Genomic DNA, 26,924 nt, shown 5'->3' with positions numbered 1-26,924 from the left:
GAAATGCAAAATAACCAGAATCAAATTCACTGAATAAATTCCTGAGACAAATTCTAAGCACCTAATCGGTTAAAACTGGGTCCAACTATTAATGTATAGCGATTTTAAACACCTTTATTCTTGGTAATTTCTTGATTTTAAGTCATGTTTTTATTTTTCATTCCCTGGAGTTAAGGGCCCTTTATGTAAAATGTTCAATTTATTTATGGAACAACTTTATACCACCCCAAACCTGCCTGCCGACGTACTGTCTCACTAGACTTTGATTAATAACACAAAGGAATCTGTCATGACACCTTTTGTGTCAAACATGGCAGCACAAAGGAGTGGCGTAGCGTGAAACCTCCAGAGCGAGGGCACTAATGGACCTCGTGTTTAACTCCCTGTACAACCTTGATTTTTAATGAAGGTTACATCCATTATCAGCCAGCTTCGGGCGAATTCAGCCCCACTGCCTGATCAGAAAGCACATCTCTGCCTCGCCAACAGTCAGCAGTCTTGCAGCTCCTTTTTAAATAATTCAGACCTGCTCCTGTGCGACTGGAGGCTTTCTCAGGCACGGTTTTAAGGTATCTGTGTTTTGCTTCGATTAACTTTTTTTAAAAACTCTGACTATTAAACAAACATTGAACCACTGATATCCTTGGCTACATTTTGTTAAAAAAATAAAATAAAATAAAATAAAATAAAATAATTTAATATATATATACAACTGAAAGTTGAGAGAAACATGGCCAGCGGTTTGAAGACAGCAACATTTATTTTTTTTTCATCAGCCGTCTTCAAAGCTTTGACGTGAAATCGGACTAATTTATATTTCTTTTTAAATGACTGATTCATTCTAAAAGTCCTTCACGAGTGCAGCAAGTGTAAATTGCACACTTGTTGTCACTTTAGTATTGTTTCTGTTTCAAAGATGCTTTACAAATAAAGCTGTCATGACTTTGTCCCCATGATTTGTTGAAATTTTCATCTTTTATTTGTCCGGCTCTAGTAAGTAAAAATCAACTCCTCCTGTCCCCCGTCCTTTTAAAAAGCATCATTCTGATTTGTCACGTCAGATTTCATGGCACACTATGACACATGTCTGCTGCTCTGTACTTAGTATGTGCCTGGATATCCCATGAGCCTCCTGGGCAAACTGCACGGGACAGTGTTGGGAGGGACGGGGAGAGACAGGGAGGGAGAGAGGGAAAATGCGGGGGCTTACTGAATAAGGAAGTGGGGCTGTGATTGGTCGACTGAGTGAGGGAATGAATGGAGCCTGGGAGCTGAGAGGGTGATTGAACGGGACAGAAAGAGAGAGGGGTGGGGGTGGTGGTGGGGGGGGGGGGGGGGGGGGGGTAGAGAGAGAGTCCGAGAGGTAGCAGCAGATGGACGGCTGCACAGCAACACACTGATAAAGGACAGACTGTACGTGTGACAGTGTGTGCGTGTGTGCGTGTGTGTGGTGTGACAGAAGCGGAATCATGGCTTTGGAAGCGTGGATATCTTTCATGTGCTCTGGAACTGGATGCAGAAAGCGGCAATCCTCCTGAGTGGAGGAGGGAAAGAAGATACAGGGGGAGTTGGAGGAAACAGTCCAGCTCCTGTGTGGCTGGCAGGTGTGAAGCTGGCCGACCTCAGTTCGCTGCGAACACACTGACGTCATCAGCGTAGAGGAGCGTCGATAAACTCGGTGAGGTTCAGGGGATAGTGGCCTCGGGTTTCGGCTCTCTATGGTGAAGATGAGTCTGGACCCGGTGCAGGTGATGAGTGGACAGGTAAACGAGCTCAAAGTGTCTCCTTCATCCAATGGGGACAGCAGGGGATCATGGGACGGGAAGCAGGAGATCGACCAGGACCAACTGGGCCTCGGCACCACCCCCAAGCCAGTAAGTCCGACCAAACTTCCAGAACTTCATGTCTGCAGTAGTTGGTGATCCCTCAACTCTGTCTCTCTCTCCTCTTCTGCCGTCTCGAGCGTCTCAGTCTGATGTTTACATCGTCCACATGTAGTTTACATACCAGGGGGTTAAACGAGGTCAGAATAAGATTGTGCCCGGAAGACTTTAATAATTAAATGGGATTACAGTTTGTTACGATCTTTTGCCTGACTCTGAAAGTTCTTGGATTTCATTCAACTTACAGAAACAAAAAGAAGGACAATTTGTTTGATCTGGTTTGGTTCTCATGGCGAATGTGTTTGGATGTCTAAAGTAAAAACTTCTGGCGTCAAGAACATGGAAGCTGAGCGTTGATCCAGCCTGACTTTGAAAAGAGAACCGGTCACACTCACCGACGAAGGGTACGAGCTGTTTATAGACTCAACATACCAAACAGGACGAACTGCAGCTTTTTCACTCCGATCAACACCGGAGACGCATTTCAAAACAAAGTGTTTCGTGAATTAGGCTGAAGAAGTGAGTTTTGTAGATTTCAGGGATGGGATGGGGGTCGTGATTGGATGCAACGTGAAACAACTCGTTCTGATATGACAAGATGCAATGAGTTAAATATCCATAACAATACGACATGAAAGCCAATTCCACTGACATCTGGAGGGATTAGTGCGGGGACTGCCGTGTATTTCCAGACTGTAAACACCCATGTACCAGTGAAAGTACTCCACTGCTGGTCTAAAGAGTTACAGTGGTAACTTACCGACAAATACTTAAATCTGAACCTCGATGGAAACACTCACCGAAGGCCTGGAGCTGAGTACTGTTTGCATCGTGGACTGAATAAAAAAGAAAAGTTGAAATACATATTTAAATATGCAATATGAAGCAATAGCAAATACTGGAGGAAAGCTCCGCCCACAGCTGGAGATGACAAACATCATCACACAGTTCAGACCTGGACTTCATCATTTCAGCTGAATCAAGCATCCAGCCTTACAATTACAGATTATATCCATAAAATACAAACACTTAAGTAGATAATATTATTGTTTTCCTGCTTCAATATTCCTTCTTCCACATAACAGTGCTCTTTCTCTTGCCCCAAATTGACACCATGCAGCTATGCCTCGTTTTTTTGTTTTTTCTTCTTGTTTTTTTTAGATTTAGTTTAGTTTAGTTTAGTTTTTGCAGTTAATCTCGCTTTCATTTCATCTTTACCATCCTGGGAACTTTATGATTTTATCATTTATCAAAGTCGGGTCCGTCTTTCGCAAGATATATAGCGCGCCTGTGAATATCGTCTTGACGATACATTTTCAAAAACATGGTGTAGCCCCTGGACTGATTCAACTTTATGAGGCTGGCAATAGCCGAACTAAACAAAGGCGGGATAGTGAGCGAGTGCAGAAAGGATCAGAGATCTACGTCACCTCTGGAGTGTGAATATTGGATTTCCTTCATTTCCTGTCATTTGCTGGCCAAACAAATACCGTACTGTATATAAAACCATGCTAAAGCTCCGTTTACACAACATTTTCAAGTGAAAAAGGAAAACCTTTAGTTGCATATTCGGGGCCTTTTTTGCTCGGAGTCACTGTAAACTCAACTTTTTGAAAACGCTTCGATTCCATCTCAATGGAAACAAGCTGAAACGCAACTTTTAGAAAGCGCTCCGACTCCATGACCACGGTAACCAGGGACCGTGCAACTTTTTGAAAACACTTCGACTCCCTCTCTATGTAAACGCTGATACTGCACACACACACACACACACTGCGGGCCGTAGTAAATAGTTCCGCACTGCACATGTGCAAGTAGATCAACTATAACAACAAGATCGGCCTCCGTAGTGTCATGACTCGGAGTTTTCAAAACGTTAAACACGACACGTTTTTGAAACAGAAAGGCAAAAATGATATGTTTTCACTTCAAACTTTGTCGCGTTCACGGGCCGTAAGAAGAAGCCGTTGTGGGACAAATGACACAATGCTCAGTTGCTGGAGTCACATTCACCAAAAGTGCCTTTGTAATCCTGCAATTTCCACCTGAGAGCAATAATGACTTAGTTTCAGCCCAGCGGCTACATTAGCATCGCCTTTCCTCCAGTCACCCTCCAGTGTTACCATATCTGCCAAGGCTCAGGCCGACCGCATCATCACTGGCCTTTACCTTATCTATAAATATCAACGCCCCGCTGCTCCCCACTCGCACTGCTCGTGTGCTCACCTCCTTATTTCTCCCCCGCACAAACACCCGCCTGTTGACTGGGAATCCCTCTCCAGAAGGGTTGTCTCGCAGCCTGCCATGAGTAACTAACGGATGACTCACAGATCTGCGTTATGAACGGATACCAGTCGTGCTGATCTGGCAAAAGCCCTAATGGGATTCACACACGGAGGAGCGGAGGGCTGAGTGCAACCACAGTGGGGGGCGGGGGGGGGGGGGAGAAAAAATGCATGCATGCTGAGTGAATTTCGATCATTTCGTGTTAGATTAATCAAATAAATCTGATGGGATTAAAGTCTGAGTCCGGTGCATTCCCAGCAGGTGGGAGGCCCCTCTGGAAGGGAGCAGGCAGTCCACACTGGCAGTATCAGATCTCAGCTAAGAGCTGGCAGCACTCTCAGACTGTGTGACTTGTTATTCATAGAGTAAAGTAACTCCAACAGATAAACTGCACCAAAGGTCCTGTTGCCTCTGCTGCCTGCAAGTCGTCTGTGAGCAAAAGCAGTTTCATCAGGATACAGATAAATGCCGATACTCTTTTTCTGTTTGCAGCGTAGAGAGGCACAGCATGCTGGACGCAATCATTCTGGAATGAAAGAATATAGCAAATGTGCAGAATTATAATAAACTAACTAGTAAATCCTGTCCAGTTTCTCCCAATTTGTGTTTTTCACCAAAATATGTTGCTTTGCCTGGCCAATTTTTAGGCAATTTTTAAAAAAAAAGACTTTTGTGGAAACGGTTTTATCGTTAACAGAAGTCGTATCACACGATACTCGAAATCCCTGCAATTTTTTAAAACATGTTTAATGTGTAAATGCTCTCATTTTCAACAAAATGTCATCCACTATGACCGGCCAGTTTGTCGCATTTTTGTTTTGGGCAATCTATGCACTGCTCCTGAATTTCCCACATGTTTTGATGTGGGTTTTGTTTACCTGCTCCCAAACACCCGGCGGAGGAAAAAAGATAAATTAACATTAAAATTGGGTTTTCTGCCTCGTGTTCCTGAAGCAAAAATTGATGCATTTTCAAAATCATCGCCGACCAAAACTCAAAACTTGCATTTCTCCATATTGTGTCTTCAAATGTGTTGAACCCTGGTTTATGTGTGAGACATTTTATTCATTTGCTTATTTAACCTTTAATTTACCAGAAAAACCTCACTGAAATATAAAAAAAAATACGTGTCCTGGCCAAGACAGGCAGCAGTACATTAAGGTTCCAGACCAAACAGGCACATAAAACACATAAAACACATGAAACATATAGGAAAAATGTCAATACATTAAAAAAAGACATGCACATTTGCTAAAAAAATGTTTAATTGCCCACAAAATGAAATCAAGTCGATCATTCAAAACATCTGCAGCGCTTTAGTAACTGATAATAAAAGAAGATCCTTGCGAACGAAGATTATGAGTCGGTGTTTCTGTGACTGATGTGGGACTGAAGGTAGGATGGCAGCAGGCCTAAAATAGACTTATATATAAAAACACTCCAGGGATTGAGTCTTTGAGGATATAAAGACCATCCAACTCAAATCTACAGCAGACGATAATGTGTCAGACGTTTAGAGTTTCTTATTGTTTATGTGTAATCTTACAGGAATGTCTCTTTTATAAGGATACTTTGCGTTGAACAGCCTTCATGATGAATTAAAAACACGCTGTCGTTCTGCTAAGGTGGCTGGGAGACGAGCCCGGAAGGTGGAGGGAGGCGTGTTCTTCGTAAGTATGTCCCGCCGTCGCGTGAGGTGATGAGTTTTATGTCCACGGCTGCTGATGTGCTGCCATCAACCACAACCCTTTTCACCCTCTTTCTATCCTCCTGTGTGACGGCCTGCATGGTCACGGTCCTCCCCCACCCCCCACCCCACCCCCCCGACGCTACTAACCTCCAGGCTGACCCGATGCATCCTTGCCTTCGCCGTCACGTTGATTCGTTCGGAAGCAACGGAAACCACATGTTGCAACTTAATCAGTCGACAGCTGTCGACCCCTTTAAAGCGTGCACTCCTGCTTTGGTTTGGTTTTATTTATTTATTTATTTATTTTTGCATTTTCACGCTTGATGACAGATTGTAAGTGCTGAGTATATAGTTTCCACTTCAGATTGCTGGTGCAACGTTTCACGAACAGGAAAAGACTATTTAAAATCCTACAGACATTTCCAACTGCATCAAGAGTTAGACGTTGCGTTCATCCGGATAAGGACGGTCCTTCTTTGAAAATCCGCTAATTTAATATCGTAGCGTATCAAATGTTTATGTTCCGGGTGGTCCTTCATTAAATGTGGTATTGACCTTTTTGCCACGAGGGAGCGCACGATAGGAAAAGTCTTACTGGTGGTGTTCTGACACCAACCAGCGAAACACAAAGATATAAACAACACACTTCCTGTTAGATTCTGTAGCAGCTGAAGTTATTTATGACTTTTGTTCTAACCAGGTTGTGTTTTGATCAGCTGATCTAAACATGCAAAGGTTAAAGCGCAGAGTGTTGCTTAAATGATGGCATGGATGTTTTCCTGAGTACTATTTATAAGTGTCAACAGCGACGAGTACATAAACCCAGACAGGACATGGACGACTATATTGAGAGGATGCTACACATTCACTTTTAACAGTATTGCCCCCAAAGCATCTCACCAGTTCATAAATTGTGCAACAGAACCTCCACTTCCTGTTTGCTTTAACAAGCCGTCCGTCAACAATACAAACCCTCCAAAAGTTATTGTGGCAAAATTCTGATCTCTTAAGATCAGAAATCAGACAACGTTGTTGTCAGTGGCATAAAACAACGAAGCAATGTCGGTTTGTAATCAGACTTCTTGTAGGAAAAAGATCAAATTGAGAATAAAAAAGGTATAAAAATAAATCTTAACAAGCTTAAGTGACTGTGGAAAGGTAATGCTTCCTTTTAACAGGAAGAAGCCTGCAGCTCTACACAATTCTGACGGGTGGAACCCAAAATTCTCACCACTGACCTGTGCATTAAAATGTGAAGGAATCTTTCTTTAATATGCAAAAGGGGTTGGAATAAATAAGTTTGCACTTCTTCCTACTTCCTTTTTGAACATGTAAAGCCAGATTGGCACATATTGAAGACGGATTGTGTTGTTTATTCTACATCTTTGTTTACTCATTTGGTTGTTTTGTTTCCTTCCGGTACTTTTTTCTTTTTACATATTCAAAATAATGATATAAAAACTAAAATAAATATAGAAACAATCGCACAAACATAAATAAATAAATAAATAAATAAATAAATAAATAAATAAATAAATAAATAAATAAATAAATAAATAAATAAATAAACAAATAAACAAATAAACAAATAAACAAACAAACAAACAAACAAACAAACAAACAAACAAACAAACAAACAAACAAACAAACAAACAAACAAACAAACAAATAAATAAATAAATAAATAAATAAATAAATAAATAAATAAATAAATAAATAAATAAATAAATAAATAAATAAATAAATAAAATGGACCTAGAAAAGTTTAGAAAGAAAATCTTCTTTTTGCTTCCGCGTGCGGGACGCTAGCTTGCAGCTCGCCGCTAGTTTCATGCAGTTTTGCGACCGATCCTTCTACGCCCCCTAGCGTTATGGCGGTGAATTACTTCGCAGCACACATGACCTTCCGGGGGTGAAGGGACTGTGTGGACGCACTGTCCTCTGGGCACTGCAGACGCAGAAGTAGATATTTGATTTAATACGGGAGAACCTGGAGAAAAGTCACACATGCACAGGTAGGACATGCAAACTGCACAGCCGGGATCTGAACTCATGTTGTCATGCGCTCAGCACCGTGCAGTCTCTGACGTTTCAAAGCATCTTTGTCGACTTTACGGTGTCATAGTATTTATGTTGGCAGAGTACAAGCCAAAAGGTCATGTTGCATAACTGCTGCACTTAGTTTTTATCTATATTTGTTCATGGGAATCGTTTTGGCCTTAAGCTTGGGAAAGGTCCATGTGTTCAAGTGATTTTGTCCACACAGACATACAGCAGCCTTTTCTGAGACCTAAATAAATACCTTCTTTTCAGTGTGTGACACAAACAGCATACATACGTATTTGTATTTTTAGATGCTGCCACATAATGAAGAGAAAAGGGTGTCATGGGAGGTTTATTTTTGTTTTTCTTTGCAATCTAAAATATTTCCATATAATGTAATGCACACATGGTTTAACCACATGTATTTTGGCCCAGTTTGCATGTTTCAAGTAAAAACGCATCACTTTTGTGTTTTTGTTTTCAGGAAATTTTAACATTTGCATTTCAACATTTTGGAAAGGACATCCGTTTACACGGAAATGGCAGAAATGCTAAAAAAAAAAAACAAACACATAGTTTTCATGTTGGATTGTGATTATGGGTCATGTGAGGGCGAGGGAAATAATTCTTTAATAAATGACTGTTGAGAGAAGCTCGGGTTCAACATAGACTTCCACTCCGGAGATGCTAAACTGTGTCAGTGAAACTCAATGCGACCTTATTTTAGACAAGGTAATGAATAATCGTGCTACATACATAATGTGCCTGACGTCCTGCACGTAGTACAGGTTGCTGAAGCTAAACATGAATGACTTTTTTTCTGAGCCCAGCTTTGTACTTTTGGTTTCCCAGTGTTATCTATTAGATCAATAATTAATAATTGTACCAGGATTCAGAGTACAGTTACAATTATTGAAGCTTCAGTGGGTTTGTTGTACATTAATTTTAATTTACGTACATGGAAGCAGTTGGGAAAATCTCTTCAATGTCGCTATTATCATTTCTCTGAACTCCAGTTTAGCACAAGTCAGAAGTAACTCAGGCCCTGTTTTCAATACAACGGTGCTCAGAGCCACTGAAAACAAATCCTTTGAGCGTTTAGCATGTAGCATCGCTGGTGTGTGAGCCCTGAAAGTCTTTCGCATGTAGCATGTAGCATGTAGCACGGCTCGTGGGAAAATCCTCCTGGATCCACTAAACAGTTAAACTAATGAGCAAAACTGGGCTAATGCTGGTCTCTAAGTTGCTGGTGTTTGAACAAACTTTAACCTCTTAATATTTTGGCAGAACATAATTTACAGTCTTCCTTACTTTTTTCATTCTCAGCAATAAAAACAATTAGCATGACAATAATAATATCCTCATGCTCTCTTATCAATCTGCTGGCGACGTTGATGACGGATACCCAATACTGGTATCGGTATCAGTATCGGTACATCCTTAACATATACTGATGCGGTTCACCATTCATACATGACATAACCAATTTTTTTTATTCGGTTGTGGCGTTAGTCCAGGCAGGTTTTGTTTGGGCCAGTTTGGTGGTGCATTGTTTAAAAACACAAAGAAACTGTTATAGTTGGATTGTATTCAGATATTCAATGCTGAATTTTAATCTGTCTGAAGATCCGGGTCAGGATTAGTCCTTCAAATGTACTCTGTGTGTGTGTGTGTGTGTGTGTGTGTGTGTGTGTGTGTGTGTGTGTGTGTGTGTGTGTGTGTGTGTGTGTGTGTGTGTGTCATCAGGTAAGCAGGTGAAACACCAGCAGGCAGCAGGTCTGATGAAACAGATTTAATTTAGGAACAGTGGCACGGTGCCCAGGTCTATGTGGCCTATTTACTCGCTCTCAAACAATTAAAAAAAAAAACAACAACACACTGACTCAGAAGCACAATGCTCGCATGCACACAGTTGTTGTTTCTTTTCTTTCACGCTAAAAGCACTTTAAAAACAATGTTTATTCTTTAGTTTGTTTCTGCACCTTCTCTCCCACCATGTCCTCAGCTCAGCTGTGGGCACCGATGGCGGCTGCCCTTAAAGGAATGCTGCCCCCCTCCCCCCCATTCCTCCCCTTGCCCCCCTTCAAACACCATAAACATGAAACACGAGGCGGCCGTGCCATTGACCACCGATCATCCGAGCTCCAGCAGGAAAAAAAGCCTCACTCAGAGGGTTTTCTATTTCAGTCCCTTCTGACTCATCATTCAAAACAGTTTTTTCTTCAAGAAGCTCCCAGTCATACTACTATTACCAAACATTTAAAGCAGAGCCGGATGGCTCATTAGGCGATCGAGCAAATACTAAGGCATCCGTGGCCTCTAGGTGGCGCCACAAAATTTGAGGAATTTTTTTTTAACTTTCAATATAATTATATTGACAATAGTTTTTACTAGATATACTCTGAGCATGGAAAAGTTCACCTTGATTCTAAAGTAAAGCAATGCCAATTATTCTGTGTTACGGATCATTTGTCGAGATTAAACCTACTCAGTAGGCGTCTACATTTTCCTAATCTGCACTTTTATTGTTTTATTTCCATCTGGCTAATTTTTTCAGAAGGCAGAACTCTTTACCACTATGGCGAGGAGGGCGTCAGGTATGGTTCATGATCAGTGTCGTTCTTAGATTGTCACAATGCCCGTATACTTCTTTCAATAAACAAAATAGGGAAACATTTCTACCTTTATGTTTCGGTTCACATGAAGCTATTTCCTGTTTAATTTTCCATCTGAGATCAAACTGGGCTGCAGCAGTGAACCGACTGTGACTGTTATTGAGAAATGATCTTGATAGCTCATTCATTTGAATCCGGTGTGTCATGAGGTAACATCAGACACATGCGGGCGCTGACCTGAAAATGCCGGCTCACATGTCAGGACACATGTATTGCTCTTGAGTCGAGACGATTCTGCTCATAAATCTAATATCTACAAGATAATGTGATGACATTGCGACAGATGACATGCATGACACGAGGCCTGCTAAGCTGTGGACTGATGGAGGCGAGATGAGAACTATACCGCCATCTATCTTTCCCTATCTTCCCCTCGCTGTGGTTTTCAGTCATTGTTTCGTTGGCTCATGACGCCTCAGTGGAGATGCACCGATACCACTTCTTTAAAAGACGAGTACTAACCTTTAGCTACTTACCGATACCGAGCACGAACTATCTTTCGCCTCCTCTCGATAAGAACACAATTCACATTCCGTGTTACGTTTGCCATCCTCATCGATATTAAAGAATGGCTTTTCGTCTGCCTGCTGTTGCTGGTGGCCGACGTCACGTTATACCTGCCGGGATGTAGCAGGGATCTTTTCCCAGTTTGAGTATTGGCATTGGTGCGTCCCTACTGCTCGATCCCTCATTTCTGTATCTTCTCATTCCTCCGATCTATTTTTCCCCACAGCCGAAGCCAGAGAACGCGGTGACCATCGCCGTCTCGTCTCGGGTCCTGTTCCGGACCGACCGGGAGCAGAAGGTGTTCGAGCAGAAAGGCGTGGAGGAATACCTGAGATACCAGATCGAGCACGAGAATGAACCCTTCTCTCCCGGACCCGCGTTCTCCTTCGTCAAGGTCGCAGTCCCAGAAAACACATAGGCACTTTTTTTTTTTCTAACATCTTTAAGCTTCTTGTTTAACTGTTTACACTTTCTCGACAGGCTCTGGAGGCGGTCAACGCTCGTCTGAGGGATCTGTACCCACAAAGCGAAGAACTGTTCGACATCGTCTTGGTGACATACAATCACGCCCACGTGGGGATTCGGCTCATTAACACCATCAACCATCACAGTGAGTCTCACACAACCCATCTGCCACTTTATGTACTTTGTACATTTTTTAAATAAAAGTTAACGCCACGGCCAAAGCAACTATAGAGAACAGAAGGGAAGGCAATAGTTTGAAGGGAAGCAAAGCACACATGGCAACAGCCACGGGACAAGGAGGAAAGAGGATGACATCTGTATAGCATTTAAAATAGCGTGGGAGAGATGAGGAGTGGAGGAGGCAGTAGGGAAGAGTCTATATCAAGAATCATGGGCTGGTGAGCTACAAGAAGTGTGGGAGTTAAAGAAGGACTCTGATGGAGGGATTGCGGTAAGAAAGAATGGAAGAAGGAGGAGTGAAGGAGAGAGTGGAGTGGGAAGGAAGAGGAAGGGCAGAAGATGTTTAAATGGGTTTCTAAAGACAACGGGTCTATTGGAGAAACTATAGAGCAGTGGACTAGTGTAGAGACTCACTAGAGCCAGCAGATGGCGGTAATGCATCTTCATGGATGCCACCTGCCGTTAAACCCAAATGAAGAAGAATAAGAAAAAGACTTTGGCAACCTTTGGTGGAAGTATTAAAAGTTTAACTGCAGAAGACCAAATCTGGGGTTTTAATAGCTTCCTGTCATGGGGTAAGCAAACATTATCAACGAAAATCTTCTAATGGGTTGAGGTTTATGTATCAAAGCAGATCAAACCAACTGGAACGAGTTTTCACCCCCGGGGCAAATACATATGGCGTCTGCAGGTGAAGCCATATTCTCTGTCACATTCTCGGTACACTCTTTTGTTTTTAACCCATTTATCTTTCTCTTTGGCCTGACGCACCACCCATTTGTTCTCCCGCCACTTACACTTTTAATATAAAGTTTTGTGAAATAACTGTATTAAATGCACACTTCAAGACTTAAAACATTGTTATACTGCACAAAACAGAGGTAGCAAACATTTTCGTTCAGGAGCCAGATTCAGTCGAATTTCATCTTGAGTGAGCCGGACGGGTAAAATAGTGCCTAGTGACGTTTAAATTTAAACTTAAAATCTTTTCTTTGTTGTGGTGAACAGTATATGTGATGAAAATGTCTATATTTACTACTGAGATTGATTACAATCTCAACACAAAACCAATTTTAATGAAACTTTCTGGTGCAAAATATAGTGAAATTTCACAAAAAACGTCTTCTGAAGCTGTTGCATCAGGTTTTGTTTTTTTTGTTTTCTATTAACAAACTCGCCCTGACAGCGTGGCATTGGAGCTAGTTTGATAGCAACGAGCTAACTAGCTTTCATTCAGTCATCTCAGCTCGGTTCACTACTGCCAAAAAATATGTTTAAAAAAAAATGTATTAGTTTTCTTTGAAATTCTTATAATTTGCTTTTTGGTTTGGCCGGATTAGATTGGAGGATCTTGCAAGCTGGTTTTAGACCCACAGATCTTCTGTTTGACTCCCCTGTATTTAAATCCTGAGGGCTTTGCAATCCTCCATGAGTCTTTGGTCGGGAATCACTGTGTTAAAAAAAAGAAATAAAGTCCGAGGCTGGATCATTTGCAACGCAATCATGAATTATAACTATTGGAATCCTCAAACTTAAAGACATTAGCTTACTTAATCCACATAATAATTGTATTATATGTTATTATTTGTCTTTGACGTTTAGAAAAACAGAACATTGACGCATTTCACTTTTACTCTGAAATCGATGTCGGTTTATGTGGCAACGGCAGAAAGACTGAGGATGAATTGACGCTGTTGGTTTTGTTTCTTGTTGGGGTTATTCATGTTTTATACTACAAATTACCCTGTGGAGGCACAGAGCGGTTATTATACATTTTTAACTGTCATTGGCTGACAAACACAAAAACCAAAAGTTTCTTTTGTTTGAGCGTTTGCCACTTCACTTGTGTTGCAAGCCATTTCCGTTTTGTTTTCGAATACGATTCAGACGAAGGAACCGCCCCAGACTTTGATGCAATGAGAAAACCCAAGTGATGGAAACTGATGCAGGAGAGAGACAAACAACAGAGTGTATAAACAGCTGACTGACGGGATCCTTCCCAGGGAAAAGTGTCTAACCCTCCGATGACATTGTCCTCGCTGACCACTTCCTGTTTCAGCTCCTCGATTGTTTTCAGATCCTCCGAGCTTCGGTCCGGGTCAGAATCGTGTCCCTCTGGGATTTAAAGGGGCCTGAAAGAAAAACAGGTCCGAGCAAAGCCAACAAAACTACGCCCGGCCTCCCAGATGGTTCCCCGTCAGATCTCTCTGGTGGCGGCGAGAGGGGCGCAATCGTTCCCGCAGAGCAAAAGCGAAAACACAGAACGTCGCTCCTCGCTGCACGGCCATAAAGAATGATGAAAACACAAACATTTACTCGCTGCCTGACGCTGAATCAAGGCGAACTCAGTGGTGTATCACACACTCGCTGTCGCGAGCTGGTTTGAACCGAAGTGAGGGGGTTTTGTGTCTCCTGGCATTTGAGTGACTGGGGACCGCTTAACAGTTTACACATGGCTCTGAATGGCCGGCACGCTGCGAGCGGCAGCCAGCTATTCCATGCTCCTACTTAGCACCTACACATCATGGGACCCACCGCTGAGGGTAATTTAGGTTTCATATGATGAAGTCATTATTCTTCCAGCAGAGAAATAGATTGGTTATAAACATTTATTAGAGCGGCTGCCATTAATAATTAGCGTGATATCTGATTCTTAAAAATTCAGGGACAAAAGTACAATCTTAGATATCTGATTAGTTGGGTAGCAGAGGTATCTTGATATAATCTTTCCCCAATGTTTTATTAATTTTCCAGGATTTTGCCTTTGCCGAAATTCTTAAGAGGAGCAGACACAACATAACTCTGAAACCTGAGCTGAGATATCTGTGACGCTGCCGTGGAAACCTATATATACGTTTTTTCTGGACATTTTCCTGTTTCATTATAAGTGGCTTTACATTGAGATTGCAGTAATTATTGGCAGTAATTGTTTGGTTTTGTGAAAATATGATTTTCATCATGTATACTCTGCATCACAACAAAGTTTGTAAAGACACTATTTTACCAGACCGGCCAAATCAGGATGAAATTGGGCCTGAACTAAGATGTATTTGACCCCTGATCTAGAATGACTTGCCACACTAACATGTAATACAGGTTGGTATCACAAGACGAGAGGGACCATGTCTGAATAATCTGGTTTTCTGCTGTCACATTCGATGGGTCAATTTAGAATTAGGTGGATACAACATGGAAGCACGGGTCTGTTGTGCCTTGGATGATTAATCCAGGCTGCTGCTGCTGGTGAGACGGATGTTTTCTTGGCGTCATCACTGGGATGTGGTGGAACAGAAGATTGACATCATGGACGTGCAGCCAGCAAACTTTCTGACTGTCATGGTGGACCAAATACTCTGAATGAGGGTTCCAGTGATTTTCTGGATCCACGCCATGAGGTTTTAAAGTAGGTCTGAAAGGGAAAAAGAAAATCTGGACCCCGACTGGTAATCTAAACTGATGTGGCCTTCAAGTGTTTATGCAGCACTTAATTTTTTCACCCTCTTGAATAAAGTCAAAGATTAAAGTCTTACAAACAGAATGCTTAATATTGACTTAGATTCTGGCAAGAACTTACAAAAAAAATCCCCTTTTCATGTCAATCTAAGAACACATTTCCACAAAGTGATGTGAATTTATTCAAAATATATATTGAATGAATGTTATTAGAATTGTCAAAATTGATGCGTTAACACAGTCCATCATTATGATTAATCCAATTAAAAACTTTAATGCAATTAACCCATCTGCAGTGCAGAATGACTCAAAATCCCCAAGATGTCTCTGGCAATGCATTAGTTAATAAAAGTGCTTAATACACACATTAAGTGCTGATATATTCCCTTCTTTCATGAATCTGCTCATACAAAATGAAATGTGAGTAATATAGATTAAAAATGAATGATATTTAACCATGATTAATCAAAATTAATCCACAGCAACCTTGTGATGAATCTGAGTCAATATTAATAATAATAATAATAATAATAATAATAATAGTAATACTTATACCAATACTTTTTATCCATATAACGCTTTAAAAAATACCCCAAGACATCCCATTTAATTGTATCCATTTGCAAAAACAGCCCATTACTACACCAGCCAACTGCACATGGCCAGTGAGGTTTCAATATGTGAAAACGGTCCAACAAAGCTGGTTGTTCTTTGCTCCAGTTTCTTCCCACATTAGCATGTTTTAGATCTTTCCGACAAGCAAATAAACCGTACGAAGATAGACTACACCAAAACATTCATGCGAACAGGAAAAGGGGAAAAGAAGGATACAAAGACATCAGTGGAGAGGACGAGTTGACTCCCACGCTCCGGCACTTGTGTTAAAAGCCGGGTGACACTCGAGAGGTTTGAAATGATGAGGTGGGGTACACTGTAGAGAGGAGGAGGAGGGAGAGAGTCAAACTCACCAGGGCTCAACTACAAAGCTAAATAAACCATTCAGGATGTCTTTGGAGGACACTCGATTTTTTCAGTGATGGAGGGATCGCTCAGGGGGCTTGAAGCAACAGTGGGGCTCTCTCCTTTTTTCTTAGTTTCCATATGCTTTTGCTTCGATCCTGTTTGTGAAACAAACTGTTTCTAGCCTGTTCAGGGGAATTGGTCAATGGGGATGAGAAGGAATAAGAATTATGAGGTTTACATGATAAACGTTCACAGATTTCACAACAGTGGAATAGATTGTTGAGTTATTGTTGGAACTTTGATGAATGTTGAATCTATAACGTCACAGAAACGTTATAAAGGAAGTTCATCATTTTTGATCAACGTGATGGATGGATGGATGGATGGATGGATGGATGGATGGATGGATGGATGGATGGATGGATGAATGTGATTTTATTTCCTCACAGAACAAGAAAAAAAACATTATATGTACACATGATATAAAATCACTATCATGTTAAATAATTGTAATCCCAATCTTTTTTCTTTTTTCTTTCAATCTGTTATACTGGATGATTTGCGATTCCATCTGTGTATTCCACCTCAACTGGGGAACATGATCAAGCATATCAGTTCATTTAAAACCACTGAGGTAAAACATGATGGAGTCAGTCTAACGTTTCCCAGCGTAGGTAAAGTGGGTGGTACTATGATACTGTCGTAGTATTCTGGCTTCATGTTTCTCCTCAATATGTAGACCCCAGTTCACTTGCAGCCAAGGTCTTTCTGTTTAGAGCTTCCATGTTTTCCCTGAATCTGTCTGTGTTTCCTGGTTAAACGTGAACTAGAAATTGTCCTCGGGGTGTGAAAAAGACTTCTGCAACATTGCTGGGCTGACTCTGTGTCAAGTCAGAAGAAAAACTGTCTTTTGCGTGGATAAACCTGTCACAGGTAGTTACTCAAAACCCAATTTATCACACACAGGTTTCAATAAACTGATTGGTATGTACTAATGCGACCATATATTGTTTATCTGACTTTGCGTCTTTGTTAACTGCTCATTTGGCTACCTCACGGTACACAGCCCTGTAATAATCTGCACATCAATGACAAAGTTGCTGTCACCTAATTAAAGCAACATTAACGTAAAAAGTCTGTATTATCGGTGGATATAGTAGTTTCCATACATGTGGACTCACTGTAGTTTAGTGTAGCTCGACTCATGGAGTTTGATGATTTTCAGTTTAACTGTCCATGATATGTATAATACAAACCTCATGTAAATACATTGATACTATTTTCATGAGTGTCAACACACTGGCTTCGTGAAATATTCCGACTTTCCGAGTTGGAAGTATTGTGAGGCTTTTCCCAATTACCATTTACTCATGGATGCGCCGTCACAAATATTGCTTTTGCTTGCAGTATGGGAGATCTCCACTCAAACACAGTTTACTGGTATGGAAACAAGAAATTTCAGTTTTTTTCTTGAAAGTCCTCCTGCAGGCCGATTTGGCCTCCAAGCTGTCTGTGTGACGCCTCATGATAAAAGTCAACCGCTAAACTGCAACGGCCCTTTGATGAAGACAACAAGCCTCGTGCCTAAATGGTTTCAAATGAATGCCACAACTTTGGAATCTCTCTTGATAAATCTCCCTCCCACATGAAACCTTCTCCTCCTCTACATCTCCATCTTCGTGTCGCCCACCTTTAATTCTAACCTTCAGCTCCACTCACAGTCACTCCATCAGCTTCACATCCCCTCGTCCTCTGTTCTCCCATAAATATCAGCTCGTCTTTAACTCACGGAGACAGATGCGATCTCAGCTCTGTAATCACGGATCGAATTCCCTCACATCGCTCTCTACATGTCGCTAACAGCCGGCTGTGGCCAAAAAGCAAACACACACTTTCCCACAAGTCTTAGTTCCTTCCTCCACTCTTCTCCATGCCGTCATCACCCCCCCCCCCCCCCCCCCCCGGATCGTCTCCAAAATTTAAGCACTTGTAAGTTTATCCTCTCACCCAGTCGTCACCTTCGTCTCCTGTCGTCGATTATTTTTGTCGCTCTTAGAACTTTACGAGACATTTCGCTTGATTCCCCGTTATGTTTATGAAACAGTGTAATTGATCTGCTGTCGATGTACTGAATGTCGAAATGTGATGCTGAAATGAAAACCCTTGTTGGCTTGTGTCCCTCTCCTTCATAGACCTGTTCATCGAGAGGTTCTGCATGACTGGAGGAAGCAGTCCCATTGGCTACCTGAAGGCCTGGCACACCAACCTCTACCTGTCTGCGGACGCCGACAAGGTCAGGGAGGCTCTGGCTGAAGGTGAGCGCACACATGGATGGGAATCGATGTACGACTGCAACTATGAAAGCACTAGTTCTTCACGTTAAGTATCTGTCGTCAGTGATTGTCACTACTACTGGGGCTCGTTTAGTAGAGTGGTCTTCCATGCAGGAGGGGAAGTATCAAGAGCTCACCTAATATAGTTTTCTAATACAGTATTTCCATTTTGAACAACATAATTTGGACTGTAAACCAGTACAGGAATACTATCGATCCACAGTCACCACAGTATCACACACTATTTTAAGGATAATGGCTTTGGGACTTTGGAATATTTCTGCCTTTCTTTTAAAAAAACATTTATTAGAGAAGTCACAGTAGCCTTGTTTTGACTCTATTGTGACAGAAACACACATAATGCTGAGACATATAACATGTATTCTTATTCCAGTTCACTAAAAAAGGCTTTTCGTGCTGGGAAATGAAACAGAACATCAAATTATCTACAGAAGGAACCGCACCAGAAGCCACAACCAACATAACGACCTTCATTCTGAATCCTCTAAATCTGCCAATGCAAGACAATTTTTTTTTTTTAATTGATTTGATTCCTGCCTTCATGTCTGGTGTTGTAGTACTGAGGCAATCAGAAATCAAACCCTATACAGTGTCATCAGGGGTTTAGCCAATCCCAATCAAGTTAGGCCCTCCCTTTGACTCCTCCCACAAATAGGCAGCTCTGCTCTGGGACATGGCACCACGAGAGAAGTTACTTCCTCCTCTTCCCAAGAGGAATAGGAGGAAGCCAGTCCAGCTCACACAGACACAGCAGATTCTGAATGCAGCTCCTATGATCCAATATTCAAATGGAGGAAAATCAAGGAGAAGCAAGAAACTTTGAATACAAGGTTTCTGGACCAAGGAGACCGTGAGGACGAGTCGAAAAGCTGGAGAATATGACTCCTTTAAAGTCTTGGTCTTGACAACACAACTACACAACCACAAACTTTAACAGTGACCTGGGTTTGCACCCTCATGACGTTCTCGTGCGTCATAATTCACCAGCGACTGGCCTTTCGGCTGATTGGTCTCCAGCATGAGCAGAAACACGCTAATCTTCTCCCGATGGTGGATATCAAGCTACGGCATCACAGTTCGGTTCAACATTACAGTTAAATCTAAAACCCAGATCTTCAGCCTCGTTAAAACAGCAGCCAAGATCGTGGGAGCACCTGCCACCCCCACCACCACCCCGCACCACCACCCGCACCACCACCCCAGGATCTCTTGGAGCAGATGACTGTTGGACAGGCCAATGACATTTTAGCCGACACGTCTCATGTGCTATAACCAGAACTCATCCTGCCAAACTCAGATACAGGATGCCTGTGAATAAACAAGTCCTTAACACTTTCATTCCTGAAGCCATCTCATTCAATATATAACTATAATATGTTTAGATGATTTTAGGTATTTTGTGTCAAAAGTCCACGGTGTTACTCCCCTACACATTTCTCATTGGCTCAGATTCTCTCGGATCACACGTACCTCGTGCTAAATCACATGTTTATGCAGATTTATGAAGAATTAACCCCATGAGTGACATTTTGCATTAGAACGACCTGCTGGAAGATGAAGTCTGTTTTCTTGGATTCATCACGGAGTGATTTGAAAAAAGAGTCCCACAAGCACAAAATGAACTGTAAGAAGTGATAAAACATTTTGTGGAGTTACAGCAGATAAACTGAACACGGGAAATGATCAGCCACAAGGTAAACATTGCAGTGAACAGAAAGTATCCGACATTAAAGTCCGTAAATAAAAGTTATAAAGAGCCAGGTTTATAGCGTTTTGCAAACATTCTCTGACTACATGGAAACTGAGGAAAACAGAACTTTACTGCAATGCTACTGCTGCACATGCGCAGTACAGCAGCGGCAAATAGTTGTTCAGCATGAAAAGTAGACGCTATATGTTGCTGCAGTTAATTCACTTAATGTGACAAACAACCGTCAGGGTTATCGCTTTGTTCTTTAGAACACACCATATGTTCCACATTGATGAAAGCAAATGTGGATCTTTAAATGCATCGTCATTATTAGATCAGCTTCCACATGTGTGTTCAGTCAGATTTCTCCCGATGGAGACAAACTTTGAAACCACGTCTGTTTAACAATACAAAAAGACATCAGGAATTTCAAAAGTACCGCTTGACAACTTTGCCTTTCAAAAAACAACCAGCAGGTTTTATGCAGGATGTCAGCACTTTGGAAACTTTCTTGGTTTAGAAAAAAAAAAGACATCAGTAGAATTCATTCAAAAGATATTTTACATAATTACTACGTCTCATAAAGTACTACCTTAAACGTTCTGCTTTTCATCCTACTTAAAATGGAACGAAGTAAAAAAAAAAAAAAAAGGTTGTCCCTTTCTATCAGACTCACGCACATTTACATCCCCGCACTGGGAATATATGCGTTGTGAATTATTTCCTTCTTGTTTGCATAAGAAGCAGCGCTGACTGACGTCGTCGTCCTTGCTGCTGTCTCATTACCATAAATCAGCATGTTGATGATTTCCTCCCTGCGTTTCTCTTGATACATTGCTCCATGTCACTGAATACCAACGAGTAAGCTGAAGGGAATACCAACATTTGCTCATCCTGTGGCTCTGGATGTGTGTCAATAATTGCCGATATGGCTTCCCGCCATAAATAAACACAAGTTGTTAATATGGTGCAAACAGAAAACCAATTAATGAGGAAATTTGTCGCATTTGACGTGACAAACTGCTTCCGGAGGCTTAAATCTCTTCGTTTCATGTTGCATTATCGCCCTTGTCAGAAAGGAAAAGCGCGTCGTGCTGAGAATCCACAGAACCGCACGTGGCGTCTTACAGGGAAATGAACGTATCCACAGAACTCCCCGCGACGATCACAGGGGCGTTCTTAATGTGACGGACAAGCTTTATGTCGCCTGAGAAGGGCGGTCGAGAAAAGCAAACGTCCTTGACATTTTACTTGAAGGGTCTTTAATTAGCTGCAAAGCTATTGGCTGATACTATCTGCAAGTTGAAGGACGTCTTACAAATCTATTTAGAGGGTGATCTTTTTGAACGGACAGCAGATGGGAAAGGGCTTTTGGTCTGGTTTCAGTGCAAAATGAAAATGAAAAGCGTTACGGTCCATAGTTGAGTTACCCTGTCTTTAGCGCTTGCTGTCACTTTAAATCAATAAGGCCCATTGTTCAAAGTTGACTTTTCATGTTCTCCCTGTGCATGTCTTGGTTTCAGCAGTTTTACTTGAAATGTCCTCCAACAATCTGACCGCAGTCATTGGGTTTAGTGACATTTTCCTGTGGGAGTGAGTGTGGATTGTCTCTCTATATTTGACACATTCTTAGGTTGTAACGTCCATTTCTCATGTTTTTTTCTTTGCTTTTGCTCCCTGGAGCCCTAACTTAAAATGATGGATGAAGGTATTGATCTATTGGTACGTCATTATATGTCGATATCAGTACCCATTGGTCGAGTTAACTTTTGTGGTAAAGAGGAAGCAGTGACTTAGGCACTGTTTACACAACGTTTTCAAGTGAAAACACAAAACTTTCATTGTGTTTTTGGCGTCTGTTTACACAACAATGGTGCTCAGGAACCACTGAAGACAGAACTTTTTGGAAATGGCTTCTTTTTTTTTTTTCTTCTTTTTTTTTTAAAACGCTCGGGACGGAGACGGAGAAAGTGCTGCTGCTACGGCCAACATAAATAGTCCTTCTGCAGAAGCACAAGTGGATGGAAAACAACAACAAGATTTCCTCCGTCATGTCATGACTCCCAGTTCATATTCTCCTGGGACAAATTTTTCATCTGTCCATGAGAATGTCCGTGTACTCGCTATCGTTGCTGTTTACAGTGTATTGTTCTCTGTGCACATTTGTTTGTGGTTTCATTACTAAAACAACCAACAGCGCCAACCTGTGGCCTGGCATGTTAACTGCATCATTTTCAGTGTTTCCTGCTGCTGCCTTGTAAACGGAAAACTTTACTAAAACTCAAACACACAACAACAAACCTGATGCATTTTCACCTGAAATGTCATATAATAAGAGCGTCAATCACTGTAAAACCAAGTACCAGTGTTAGAAGAGTCTAATGAGCAACGTGTTTCAGTGAATTGTGTAAATTAATGTTTCTGTTCGCTTAGCTTACTAAAGTCGAAATGTGGTTGAATAAAATCAATTTCATTTTGTTTTAATTTTGTATAAATTTTTTTTAATAATCACAAAGATGTACAAACAAAAATACAGAGCGGCATCTCCAGTATGCATGTAGTACTATTTAGTTCTTGGTGTCACCTTCCCTGTAGGCATTCCATCTCTTCCAGTTCTTCTACTTGGTGTTTCCACTTTGTGCCAGTTTCTGGTTTTAGCCTTTTTACTGGCAATAAGCACAATTTTAACCAGATACCTGTCTTCATTCTGCACGACCTCGTCTAGCTTTCCCAGATACCTGACAACACAGGTATTTGGTATATCATAAGTCAATATCTTATAAATAGTTGTATTTACAGTACTCCAAAACACTTTTAATTTAGAACAGCACTAGAAAACATGTGTATGGTTTCCCTCTTGATCAAAGCAGAGTCTCCAGCATGTCGGTTTGGGTTTTACTTGTCTGCAAAAGCAAAACAGTTTCAGTTGAACTTGAAGTGAGGGACACTGAAATGATGACAAATGAAAGTGATGGAAAGTGAAGTGCACAGAAAATTAAATATTATGACAGAAGAGAGTGACTGAAGTCTATCAAGTGCATTCAAAGTACAATATCCAGCAAATTGCATTATGACCGTCACAACTTTCCAACATCTGATTTTGGGAAAATTCTAGCTGCACTCATTCCTCTCCTCTCGATGCTTATATGCAGGCATTGCAGCAGCCACCATGTTCATGACGGAGAAGCTGACGGAGGTGTCGGAGACCCAGCTGAGGGTGGCGTTCGACGGCGACGCCGTCCTCTTCTCCGACGAGTCTGAACGCATCTTCAAGGCCCACGGGCTGGACAAATTCTTCGAACATGAGCGGGAAAACGAGGACACCCTACTGGATCATGTTTGTACCCTCAAATTTGTGCAGATGCAGACGGTGTCTCACATTGTAAATCCTGCAAAATGTTCTACGCAGCCCAATCATATTTTATAAACATAGAATAAAAGTGTTATGTGGAACAGAAAGATATGATACCAAGAATAGGCAAAGCCATTCAGACGTTGGACAGACTTTCTTCACTTCTGGGGCATCATTCCAGGTCTGGGGACGATTATTACGTTGGAAAACCAGTAGAAAGTCAATTTTGCATAATATGACCCCTTTAAGCGACCACTTCTGGTTTGTATCGATTGCTTCTGGTGAACACAACAATCACTCTTTTTCTCCCGCAGGGTCCCCTGAAGGGCTTCCTGGAAACTTTGGGCAAGCTCCAGAAAAAGTTCTACGCTAAAGGCCATCGCCTGGACTGTCCCATCCGTACCTTCCTGGTGACGGCCCGCAGCGCGGCGAGCTCCGGGATCCGGGCGCTGAAGACGCTCCGCGCCTGGGGTCTGGAGATCGACGAGGCCTTGTTCCTAGCGGGGGCGCCAAAGGGCCCCATGCTGGAGAAGATCCGGCCACACATCTACTTCGACGATCAGATGTTTCACGTGGAAGGGGCGGCAGAGATGGGGACCATCGCTGCTCACGTTCCGTACGGCATCGCGCAGAAACACAATGCCAAGCGGAACGCCAGCGGGGGGAAGTGAAAGAAGGACGAGCTCCAGAACCCAGAGAACCGACAGGGAATTGACTTTTCGGAGACAAGAACGACGTTTGAGCCAACAAAGAGATTGACTTGGAAATGAGACATTTTCACACAGGAAGTTTAAACCGTCAGGAGTTGGGCGTGTTTCATGGACTCTTAGTAAGACTGTCGCAGGTGCTTACTTGACACGGCAAAATCAAATCTCTCAGTGGAGACGGCATTTCTCCTGAAGTGCAAAGACATTGCAAGAGTATTTATTGCACATGACCCTCACTGGCCATCTTCACCGGCTCCCACTGTAAAGTACGTCGTCAATAAATGTGTCGTAAGACGATGCACAGCTATTATAGGGTTGAAAATGATCGTGATGCACTGTAGCGTGAAAGCATCACAGCTATGGAAATAACGTTACTGAAGACAGCCAAGCTGTCAGCTTGTGTCAGCCACAAGTTTCAGTCCGTGCCTTAAGAGTGAAATTCTACTTTTCTGGTGAGAACGTGTAGGCGAGAAAGCACAAGCAGTTTCTTCTTCTTTTATTTCTTTTTAATGATTCAATGTACTCTTGAAAAAAAAAAAAAAGAATTTAAATGGATTTCCTGATATGACCTGAATTAGTAAGGTAGGTCTTTGGAAAAGCACATTTCTACTTGTTTTAAACATGACAAGTTATGCAGCGAGCAATATTTCAACTACTGTAGCATGTATTGGTATAAAACGTTGTACAGATATTAATGGTGGCACTGACTTTTCTTAATGTTTGAACTCAGTGAGAGTTTGTAAGAATGGTGAGATGTTCGATTTATGGCTTTCTTTTTTTCCATCTGCTTTCGGTATTAGACATGACACCTGGAAATAAAATTTGTGACCACGAAATAGTAAGTGGAGGCTATGAGATAGCAATTTGGGGCTACAAAATAGAAATCTGAAGCCATAAAATAATAACTCGCGATCACAAAATAGTCATTTTTGCACTAAATCGCAATTTGTGGCAACAAAACAATGATTTGAAGCCATGAACTAGTCATTCTTTTACCACAAAATTGTAATTTAAATAAAATTGTAATTTGCGGCTGTGAAATAATAATTTGTGGCAATTATAAATAATCATTTTTGTCCATGAAATTGTAATTTGTGGTCACAAAAAAGGAAATTGAGGCCACAAAACAAATATTTGGGGATATGGAATAGTACTTTGTGGCCACGAAAAAGCAATTTGAAGCAACACTATAATGATTTGCTTTGCCAAGGATGCAAATAGGAATTTCTGGCTATGAACTATCAATTTGGTGCTAAGAAATAGTCCTTTATGGCCACAATTTCAAGTTTTATTTCCGTTGTCATGTGTGAGGCTCCTTGGATCTGGAATGAAAGTAAGAGTGTGGAGGTATGCGATGTGTTTGTGGTTCCTGCACTTGTAAAAGATCGAGAGAATGTGATGCGTACACCTGAACAAATAGTCCACCAGACAATGTGAAATTTGTTTTGATGTACCGAGGAAACGTCAGCAGGTTCGCTTTCTGTTAGAGACAAAGCCGCAATATTCTGAATGTCTTCAATATCGATGATTGTTTCCCACAGTTCTTCTTCTATGAACAATCCAAAATGTGCTTGAAAAGAACTTGACGTCACACTTAAGAGCAAATGACATTGATTGTTAACGTGGGAATGTTTAGCACGTGGATTGATTCCGTCGTGTTTTCAGTGTCAAGCTGAAACACTCGCAGAGGCAACAGGCTGGATTGCATAAAGTCGAACAAATTGGAACATTTTCGTACAACAACAATGAAAGTGTCTTTGTTCTCAGACCATTGTAGAGGATATTTCCAGGGCTGCTGAAAGAAAAACGTATTTTTGTGGAACGGTGAAACCATGTGTATTGTTAATGTGCCACTGGAGGATGTTGAACAAGAGGAATTGCATAACTCCGTCACAAATACTTTAGTTTGAAGTGTTTTTGGAGCCTGGGCACCTTGGGAGCCGTTTTCAAAAAGCTGTTTCCAGTGGCTCCGAGCACCATTGTCGTATGAACGGACCGTGTTCACCTGGCCTAAGACGATCAGTTGTTTGGCACATTAACTTCGTTTCATGAGTAAAAAACAACAGATACCATCTGTACAATCGGCTCCATCAAATAACACCTTCTGCTTTCATCAATTTAAGAGCAGATTAGATTACCGTATGTTCTGGTCTATAAATACCAGCTGAGTAAAGGTAAAAAAATGTATCATGAAGTGGAAAAAAAAAACCATATATATAGTACTGCTTTATAAGTTGAATACTATACCCAGATGTAACTGCTCCAGAGATAAGCCCCACATATATTTGCTTCTGTTCTACATATTTGTGTTTTTTTTTTTCTTCTTCTCCCAAACAAATTGAAAGGGTTTCTCATGTTGCAGGATCTTGTTCTATGGCTTTTTGTTCAATTTGGACAATGTGGGGGCCTGCGTGACGTCATCATCTCATAATAAACTTGTTATATCTTTAATACCTCAGAATGACTCTATTAATCCCCTGGGGAAATTCTTTAGCAACGCAGCACAAACTGCAGTGTTTCTCGCACTGATGCAGCACAAACCATTTGGACTGTTTTTACTGAGTTTAGCGTGGAGGAGGACGCAGCTTCATCTTTTGCCATTTTCAGCGATAAGCTTTCTACATTTTGGGGACTTTTTTTTTTTACTTTGATGAATCCATGTGAAAAATTCACAAC

The 26,924-nt window shown here is 41.5% G+C and overlaps 1 protein-coding gene across 3 annotated transcripts; it reads left to right on the top strand.

The window, feature by feature from the left end:
• The first annotated feature begins 1,335 nt into the window (after positions 1-1,335).
• Positions 1,336-26,698, top strand: nt5c1aa (5'-nucleotidase, cytosolic IAa). Of its 3 annotated transcripts, none has more exons than XM_080484172.1 (7): positions 1,336-1,874; positions 5,795-5,839; positions 11,311-11,478; positions 11,565-11,694; positions 18,338-18,460; positions 23,342-23,526; positions 23,856-26,698. In XM_080484172.1, the coding sequence occupies exons 1-7, from the start codon at positions 1,719-1,721 to the stop codon at positions 24,210-24,212; spliced, it is 1,164 nt and encodes a 387-aa protein (XP_080340298.1). In that variant the 5' UTR covers positions 1,336-1,718; the 3' UTR covers positions 24,213-26,698. The 3 variants fall into 3 exon arrangements, with proteins under 3 accessions (XP_080340298.1, XP_080340300.1, XP_080340299.1); XM_080484174.1 differs by having other exon boundaries at positions 1,351-1,874; positions 11,311-11,382; positions 23,856-26,424; XM_080484173.1 differs by lacking the exon at positions 5,795-5,839 and having other exon boundaries at positions 1,351-1,874; positions 23,856-26,424.
• The last annotated feature ends 226 nt before the right edge of the window (positions 26,699-26,924 follow it).

Source organism: Lipophrys pholis (assembly GCF_963383615.2).
Source record: "Lipophrys pholis genome assembly, chromosome: 17".
In the NCBI taxonomy this organism is placed as follows: domain Eukaryota; kingdom Metazoa; phylum Chordata; class Actinopteri; order Blenniiformes; family Blenniidae; genus Lipophrys; species Lipophrys pholis.
This window is presented reverse-complemented; position numbering and strand designations above follow the sequence as displayed.

Coding starts and splice junctions, on each gene's coding strand:
- nt5c1aa (XM_080484172.1), top strand. CDS start 1,719: ATGGTGAAGATGAGTCTGGACCCGGTGCAGGTGATGAGTGGACAGGTA. Junction 1,875..5,794: donor TCGGCACCACCCCCAAGCCA/GTAAGTCCGACC, acceptor CGTTCTGCTAAG/GTGGCTGGGAGACGAGCCCG. Junction 18,461..23,341: donor CAGGGAGGCTCTGGCTGAAG/GTGAGCGCACAC, acceptor GCTTATATGCAG/GCATTGCAGCAGCCACCATG.